The 9,080-nt window shown below is 48.6% G+C and overlaps 1 protein-coding gene across 1 annotated transcript; it reads left to right on the top strand.

Annotated features, from left to right (window-relative positions):
- The first annotated feature begins 601 nt into the window (after positions 1–601).
- Positions 602–1,261, top strand: LOC131226911 (uncharacterized). Its single transcript, XM_058222616.1, has one exon. It carries the CDS (start codon positions 602–604, stop codon positions 1,259–1,261), a length of 660 nt encoding a protein of 219 aa, XP_058078599.1.
- Positions 1,262–9,080: the final 7,819 nt, after the last annotated feature.

Genomic DNA, 9,080 nt, shown 5'->3' with positions numbered 1-9,080 from the left:
ATTTTTGTTTCAATATTCTTAATAACATTATTATTATTATTGATAAATTTATTATTATTATATTTTTAATCATTGAATATTTATATTCAAATAGGATGGTTTTGTCTTTAGGCGTCGTATTATAGGCTTTTTCAACCAAATTTATCTATTTATTTATTTATTTATTAAACTTACTTTATTTTATTTTATTTCGGATTGACGGTTGGATGTGATGATACAAATAACCTATGGTATCAACCTTCATTAGATAAGTCCCAACCTAGCACTTGATTTCTATTTGATCATTTAAATTTTCTCTTATTCAAGGATAACAATTTGGTGACCTTAAAATTTGCTATTTTAGTGGCTTACAAGACTTTGTAACTTCTGGGATGAGGTCCTACGGGGGATCTCCTAAGCTAATGATCAGATGGCGTAATCTTCAGATGAAGATTACTCTTAATGATCAATTTAGGCTATAAGGAAGGTAAATGTTCAAATAGGTTAGGTTTATATTCATACTAAGTTAGCTTACAAGATAACACTCGAGTACTAGAAAGTACGGGGTGTTACACAGAAGAACCAATAGCCCGCGACCATCCCAACTGCAATCCATGCGATGATGGAAGAGACCAAGCCTCCCTTCACCTCAGAAATCATGGATGAGGTGATGCCACAGAGGTTCAGGATGCCTCCAGTCATCCAATACTCAGGGTCTGGAGACCCGTCAGAACATGTGGAGTCCTACCGTTCGTGGATACAGATCCAGTTGGCCACGGACGCAATGTTGTGTAGGGCTTTCTCGTTAACCCTCTCCGGGTCTACTCGAAGTTGGTATCGACAACTTAAGCCTAAGTCGATCGGCTCCTTTGCAGAGCTCAGCAGATTATTCCTTACCCAGTTCATCACCAGTAAAAAGAGTCGGAAGCCGACTACTCATTTGTTCACCCTCAAGCAGGGGAACAAGGAGTCATTGAAGGACTTCATCGCTCGCTTCAATAAAGAGGCACTGTTAATGGATGACTACAATGACAAGATGGCACTTTCTACCATGTTCAGCGGACTTAAGGAGGGGAAGTTCGTCTTCTCAATCGAGAAGAATCCACCGACTACTTTAGCCAAGCTCATCAGCCGAGCCCAGAAATACACCAATGCCGAGTTCTCTAACTCCCGTAAGAATGTCCAAGTTGCTGAGCAGTCATCTAAGGAGAAGAGACCGAGGAATGAAGAGCCTCAGTCATCCAGCAAAAAGCCAGACGATCAAGCCTCTCGCAATCGCTGACCAAGCAGGAGACCTGAGAGCAAGTTCCGCTCCTACACTCCCCTCAACACATCTTCAGAGTAGATCTTGTTAGACATCAGGGATCAGAAACTCCTACAATGGCCGGTCTGCATGAAGGCTGACATAGGACAGTGAGACAAGGACAAGTACTGTCATTTTCATCGTGACCACGGTCACAATACGGGCAACTACGTGGATCTCAAGGACGAGATCGAGACCCTCATCCCTAGGGGTCATCTGCGATGATACACCAAGGAAGAGAAGTCAGCTCGAAGAGAAGAGCAGCTAAGCAAGACTGCGGAAGAGCCTGTCGAGATTCGCACCATCTATAGCGGTTCATTTGGTGGGGGTGATTCAAATAGGGCTCGCAAAACCTATTCTCAGAGCTCAAACCCCGAACATTATATCCACCTGACCGAAAGGCCGAGGAAAGAACTCCGAGTGAACCCCTGCAGTTTGACCTTCACAGAAAACGATGGGCGCGGAATTCAGTTTAACATGACAATGCCCTGGTAATGGCTATGACTATAGCTAAACACAAGGTTTACCTCATCCTAGTCGATACCGGAAGCTTTGCCAACATAGTTTACTTCGAAGCGTTTGAGAGAATAAGGATCGACAGGTCATGCCTTCGACCTGTAAAAACTCCTCTGCACGGTTTGTCAGAGATAAGGTGATTTCTGAGGAAGCCATCTCCCTCCCCATGTAGCAGGGGAAGGGCAGCATTAAGTCACACTTCTAGTCGACTTCCTTGTTGTGAACATGTCATCGGTACACAATGTTATATTGGGCCAACCTTCATTTAATGCAATGAGGGCGATCGTGTCCACTTATCACCTCATGATGAAGTTCCCCACCGAGGGAGGAGTCGGATACCTCCAAGGAGATTAGCGCGAAGCCCGGAGATGTTATGCTGTGGCGGTGAGAAAGGGTTCAGTAAAGCAGGCCCTCACTATCAACGTCCTCGACTCCAAAGCTCCTACAGAAGATTCCTCCATGGAGGACTTAGTGACTGTCCCACTCGAAGAGGCTGACCCGAGCTGAACAGTTCTGCTCGGATCGTCATTGAATTCTGAGTAGCGGTCTTAGATGTTGGATTTCTTACAGTAGTATAAGGATGTCTTCACCTGATCGTACGAAGACATGTCAGGCATCTCTCCTAAGTTTATGGTTCACAGGCTGAATGTGGACCTAGATCATAAACCGATGAAACACAAGAGGAGGATGTTCGACCCCCTAAAGGTACTCGGCCATAGCAGATGAAGTGTCGAAGCTCCTCAGCATCGGATTCATCGAGGAAGTGCATTATCCAGACTGGATCGCAAACGTGGTCCTTGTGAAGAAAGCCAACAAGAAGTGGCGAGTCTGTGTAGACTACTCAGACCTGAATAAGGCCAGCCGTAAGGACAACTTCCCCCTATCTCAGATCGATCAGCTGATGAACAACACAGCCAGACACGAACTACTATCCTTCCTGGACGTTAATCCAGGTATAATCAGATCGCAATGCATCCTTCAGACAGGTAGAAGATGACCTTCGTCACAGATAAAGGTCTTTACTATTACCGGGTCATGCCATTTGGCCCGAAGAACGCCAGGGCAACATATCAAAGGCTTATGAACCAGACGTTTGCCTAGAAAATTGGTTGGACCATAGAGTTTTATGTTGACGACATGCTAGTGAAGAGCGTCAAAGCGTCTGACCACATTGCGGACCTTGACGAAACTTTCTCGATTCTTCGGGAGTATCATATGAAGTTGAACCCCGCCAAGTGTGCCTTGGGAGTTAGCACCGGTAAATTCCTAGTGTTTCAAGTCAACCAGAGGGGCATCGAGACAAATCCTGAGAAGATCATGGTGTTGCTTGACATGAGCTCACCTCGGACCACAAAGGAAATCCAATGCCTCATCGGTCAGGTGGCGGCACTCAGCCGATTCGTATCCCGAGCCATGGATAAGTGCATCCCCTTCCTCTAACAGTTGAAGGGTCATAAGAAGGCCAAGTGGACCCCGGAGTGCGAGCAGGTATTCCAATAGCTAAAGTAGTATATGGGCTCACCACCCTTGCTTTTAAAGCCGGAAGAGGGTGAGCCCCTATTCCTCTGGCGGTCTCAGCTTCGACCGTCAGTTCTGCACTCATCAGAGAGGTAGGGGGTAGGCAGCACCCCATCTACTATGTGACCAAAGCAATGGTATCTGCTAAGACCAGTACCCATGTATGGAGAAGCTGGCACTCAGCTTAGTCTTCTCGGCATGGAGGCTGTGTCCGTACTCCAGGTGCATACTATTGTTGTCCTGACTGACTCCCCCCTTAGGTAAATCCTTCAAAAGCCTGAGGTGTTAGGTCGACTGACCAAGTGGGCAAAAGAGCTCGGAGAGTTCGACATCCAATATCGTCTGAGAACTACAATCAGAGGCTAAGCTGTGGCCGATTTCATAGCAGAGTTCACTACTCCAAATGTAGAGGTGACAGACGCAGGCGCGAAGGTAGTTCCCATGGCCCCGCCAGCTCTCCCGCTTATCCAAGACGCGGAATCAGACAGAGAACACAAATGGATTCTTTATGTGGATAGGTCATCCAATTCCAAGCTCGTCAGGACAGGGATTGTCTTGGTCGCACCCGATTCAACCTCCATCCAATACGCTATCAGGCTCAGCTTCAAAGCCTTCAATAATGAAGCAAAGTATGAGGCCTTGCTGGCTAGACTCAGATTAGTAGCAAGCCTGGGGGTTTAGTCTCTCGAAGTATAATGCGATTCTCAACTCATTGTGAACCACATCTCCACTAAGTACAAGGCCAAGGAGACGAGAATGGTAGCATATCTTACCGAGGCCCAAAAGCTGATAGAAAAGTTCTGGAGCTACATCATCAATCAGATTCTGAGGACGGAGAACTCTTGGGCCGACGCCTCACAAAGCTAGCTCAGTCGGGGAAGGAAAGATTAACAGGATCATTCCTGTGAATTTTTTGATAGTCCGAGCATCAACCAGGCTAATCAAGAAATGGAGAATCCAGTGAAGACCACTCCGAGTTGGATAAACCCAATCTACAACTACCTCAGATTTGGTGAGGTCCCCCAAGATAGACTAGAGGCCTGACGTCTGAAGGTTAGAGCTACACAATACATAGTCTTGGACAGGATCATATACAAAAAGGGGCATTCACAGCCCTATCTCAGGTGTCTCCGACCCGATGAAGAAGATTACATGGTCCAAGAGACTCATGAGGGAATTTGTGGAAATCACTCCGGTGGTTGTGCCTTAGCTCTGAAGATACTCCGTCTGGGGTACTTCTGGCCTACCATCCGAGAAGACTCTAAGAACTATGTCCGGAGATGTGACAGATGTCAGAGATTCGCTGTCGTGCTGAGGTAGCCTACAGAGGAGATGACCCCTATGAGCAGGCCATGGCTATTTGCTCAATGGGGGATTGACATCATCGGGCCTCTACCCACTGGAAAGGGACAGGTCAAATTCACTATTGTGGTGGTCGAATACTTCACTAAGTGGGCCAAGGCCGAGCCTGTGGCAAAGAATAAGAGCAGAAGGTGACTGACTTCATCTGGAAAAACATCATCTGTCGATTCGGAATCCCTCACACCATTGTCTCTGACAATGGGAAGCAGTTCGATAATGAAAAATTTCAAGGCATGTGTAAGGGGCTTCACATTTCGAATGTGTACTCCTCACCTCGTCACCCACAGTCCAATGGGCAGGTAGAAGCCATAAATAAGGTCATCAAGCACCACCTTAAGACAAAGTTAGAAAAAGCCAAAGGTAACTGGGCCGATGAGCTCCCATTTGTCCTTTGGGCCTACAGGACTACAGCTCAGTTGTCTACTGGGGAGACCCCGTTGTCACTATCTTACGTCTCGGAGGCAATCGTCCCAGTCGAGATCGGCCTCCCCACAGCTCGAATCAGAAACTACCAGGAGGGATAGAATGCTGAGCAAATTGCAACAGGCCTTGACTTGCTCGTAGAGGTCAAAAATGTTGCCAAACTCCGAGTCGTAGCTTGACATCAGCAAGTGGCGTGATTATACAATTCCAGGGTCAAGACGAGGCGATTTCAGCCAGTAGACCTGGTTCTCTACCGTGTCTTCCAGATACAGTAGAAACGGGGGTTGGGACGCTCGGACCGAATTGGGAAGGGCCTTATCACATGGTCATATCAACAAAGCCAGGCTCTTACCACCTGGAAAATCTCGAGGGGCGTCAGTTCCCTCACCCATGGAATGCCGAGCACTTGAAGATCTACTATCCGTGAAAAACTACTAGCCATTTAAAGCCCTCAATAAATGTACGGCTTGGAGCTACTAGCCTATTAATGCTCTGAATAAAAGCATTTTTCCTTCTACATGGTCTGCTCGTTCAGTTTATCTATAATGAAAGAGTCACCTCTCGTAAGCAGAGGTGAACTCAACGGACCGATCCCTTAAAGAAGGGGTCGGCTCATTAATCCACGGAAAACTACAAAAGGGTCACCTCTCAATACAGAGACGAAACCCGAAGGTGAACCAATCCCTTAAAGGAGGGGTCATTTCATCATATGTTAAAAATCTACAAAATGACTAAATGTCGCACGCCATTTGTGAAGAGTTGACCCCTCAAGGGGTCAGTTCTCAACATCAACAAATCATCATGCAGCAATCAATACGTAAAATTATGCCCTCGACCAAGGGTTAAAAAATCATCATTCACCCAAAAAATTAACATCCCATGTAAAAAAAAAAAAAAAAAAAAAGATATAAAGTGTCTCACTCCCTCCGAGTGTAGGGACTAGCTGCCGAGCTGGGGGGCTGAGCATTAGGGGTGTCTTCGACGACAGGGGGGCATTCTCGGGCTCCTCAACTACCGCCAAATCAACGTCCTCAGCCTCGTCCACAGCAAGAGCATCGAGGTCAATGCCCAGGTGGAGCTTTCGGACCTCAGCAAGGCAGGTGTCGAAGCCGGTGTTGTAGCCGAAGAGATACAGTTTTCCAACTCTCCGGTCCTCTCCGACGACTCCTTGTAAGTTTCCACTGCCTCGACAGCTTGCGAGGCCGCTTAAGTCTCAAGCGCCCCTCGCTGCCTCTCCAGCTCTGCAGCAGCCCAAGCCTCGAGGACTATCCTCTGCTGAACCATCCCATCGACAGCCTCATGCTTCTCCCTCTTGAGGTCATCCACGAGTTGCATGCTCTTCCCCTCCATGGGTTCAATGGAGGCCTCTAGGCGCTCGACGACCTCCCGTAGGCACACGACTTTGGGGTCGGCCACATCCAAGCAAGCTTAGAGTTGGTTAACCTCACCCTGGAGCATCAGCTCCCTTGCTCGGCCCTTATCCGCAGCCCTCTTTAACTCCTCCCGTTCGGTAGCTGAAGCCTCCAGAAGCCTTCCAAGCGCAGCCTTCTCTGCCTCAAGCTCAGCCTTCTCCATCTCTAGTCGGTCCATCTCCTTCAACCTTTCCTTTACCTCCACCATCATCAGCAGCAACTGGTAGCAGATCGCTGCGTAGTCGGTCATGAACTTAGTGTAATTACGGGAGAGGGTGCTGGCTATGCTCGACTCTGGTACATGCTTGGTCGCCCAATCATTCAGTAAAGCCATGTGGTAACCAGGAGGAAAGATCTTTAGAGGAATGGGCTCCACACCATATAGATAATGCCTCCACACCTTCAGTGCGAAGACGACTGCTATGAGCTCCAAATCATGAGTGGGGTAGCTCAGTTCATAGACCTTGAACTGGCGCAAGGCATACGGCACTGGCTTCCCATGCTGCATCAGTACAGCACCCAAGCCAACTCTGGAGGCATCAGTGAAAATAACGAAACCCTCACTCCCATCAGGAAGAGTGAGAACAGGAGCGGAAGTGAGGCGGTCCTTCCGTAAATGCCTTCTTGCAAGCATCACTCTAGACAAACTCGATGCCCTTCCGCGTCAACCGGGTCAGCGGTGCTGCAATACCGGAGAAACCCTTGATAAACCATCGGTAATATCCCGCTAGACCAAGGAAGCTGCGAATCTCGGATGCGTTCGTGGGCTAGCCCCACTGACGCACTGCATCAACCTTCGAGGAGTCCACAGCGACACCCTCCCTCGTCACCACATGACCGAGGAACTTCATCTCCTCCTGCCAAAACTTACACTTCTCCAGCTTCGCATATAGCTGGTGGGCACGAAGGGTGTCAAGTACAATCCGCAGGTGCTCTGCATGGTCCTCTTGGGTCCTCGAATATACAAGAATATCATCAATGAATACCACCACGAACTGATCGAGCAATGGCCAAAAAACCTCGTTCATCAGCTGCATGAATACAGCAAGCGCGTTGGTCAGTCCAAATGATATGACTAGGAACTCGAAGTGACCATAACGTGTCCGGAAAGCTGTCTTTGGAATGTCCTCCTCTCGGACCCGAATCTGATGGTAACCAGAATACAAGTCTATCTTAAAAAAATACTGTGCACCTTGCAACTGATCAAACAAGTCATCAATACGAGGAAGCGGGTATCGGTTCTTGATGGTGACTCTGTTGAGCTCACGATAGTCCACACAAAGCCGCAATGAACCATCCTTCTTCTTCACAAATAATATCGGGGCTCCCCAAGGCGAACTGCTGGGACAAATAAAACCTAACTCTCGGAGCTCATCCAACTACTCCTACAGCTCCCTCAACTCCAACGGTGCCATCTGGTAAGGGGCCTTTGAGATAGGCACGGTACCGGGCACCAAATCAATCTGGAACTCCACCTGCCGACACGGCGACAAACCCAGTATCTCTTGAAACACATCTGGGTACTCACAAACAACTGGAAGTTGCTCAATACTCTCTGCCACAGAATCCTCAACGACCGACGCTAAGAAACTACATAATGGCTCTCCTTTGGGCTCGGCGACGAACTGGAACACTGGCAAGCCTAGAATGTGAAACGTAACCGTCCTCGCGGCACAGTCTAAGATGGCATCATACTCTGCAAGCCAGTCCATACCCAGAATCACATCAAAACCTGACATAGGCATCACAAACAGATCGGCAGGAAGGAACATCTCACCCACTAACAACGGGCAAGAAGGACAGCGATGGGTCAACATAATAGACTTTCCCATGGGAGTCGAAACGGTCAAAGCCTCAGACACGGACTCCGATGGAATACCGGTCAATCGGCAAAACTGTTCGGCCACAAAAGAATGGGAGGCACTAGAATCAAATAAAACATGAGCAATGCAGGAAGAAACAAGAAGAATACCCTCGACGACTCACCAGTCGATGACTACAGGTACTGGCCTGGCGCCTGCTGCGCAGAATAAAAGCGGCCCTGAGCTGGTAGGGGAAGCAACCCGGAAGACTGAGGGTCCTGAGTATGTGCCTGCAGGGTTGTGATACATACTAGACCCAGGGACCGAACATAAGGATATCCCCTCTGCTGGTGCTACGGCTGCTTTGTCTCTGCTGCTGCTGTCTCTACTGCTTTTGTCGTTACTGAGGAGGAGCCCTAGGAGCGGCGGGTGGAAGTTGAGCTCTCTGCTGCCGCTGAGGAGGACGAGGAGGACGCAACTGCGGTAGCCTCTGCTGCTGAATGGGGAGAGGGCACTCACGCCTTCGATGCCCGGCCTGTCCACAGCTGAAGCATACACCAGAAAAGGGGTTGGAAGATGGTGCTAACGATGATGATGAAGCTACTATCTGAATCATAGGCTGCTGAAATCCTGATCTGCCCCTCCATCTCTGCTGACGGTGCTGCCTGAAACTGTCGGCTGGTGCCCTCATCTTCCGGTCTCCACCAAAAATCTGCTCTCGACCTCTGAGTCATAGCCCAGTCCTCCTCATAAACCAGTGCCCAA

This window comes from Magnolia sinica, chromosome 15, assembly GCF_029962835.1.
Source record: "Magnolia sinica isolate HGM2019 chromosome 15, MsV1, whole genome shotgun sequence".
In the NCBI taxonomy this organism is placed as follows: Eukaryota; Viridiplantae; Streptophyta; class Magnoliopsida; order Magnoliales; family Magnoliaceae; genus Magnolia; species Magnolia sinica.
Note: the sequence above shows the minus strand (reverse complement) of the source record. Positions and strands in the feature narration are given on the sequence as shown.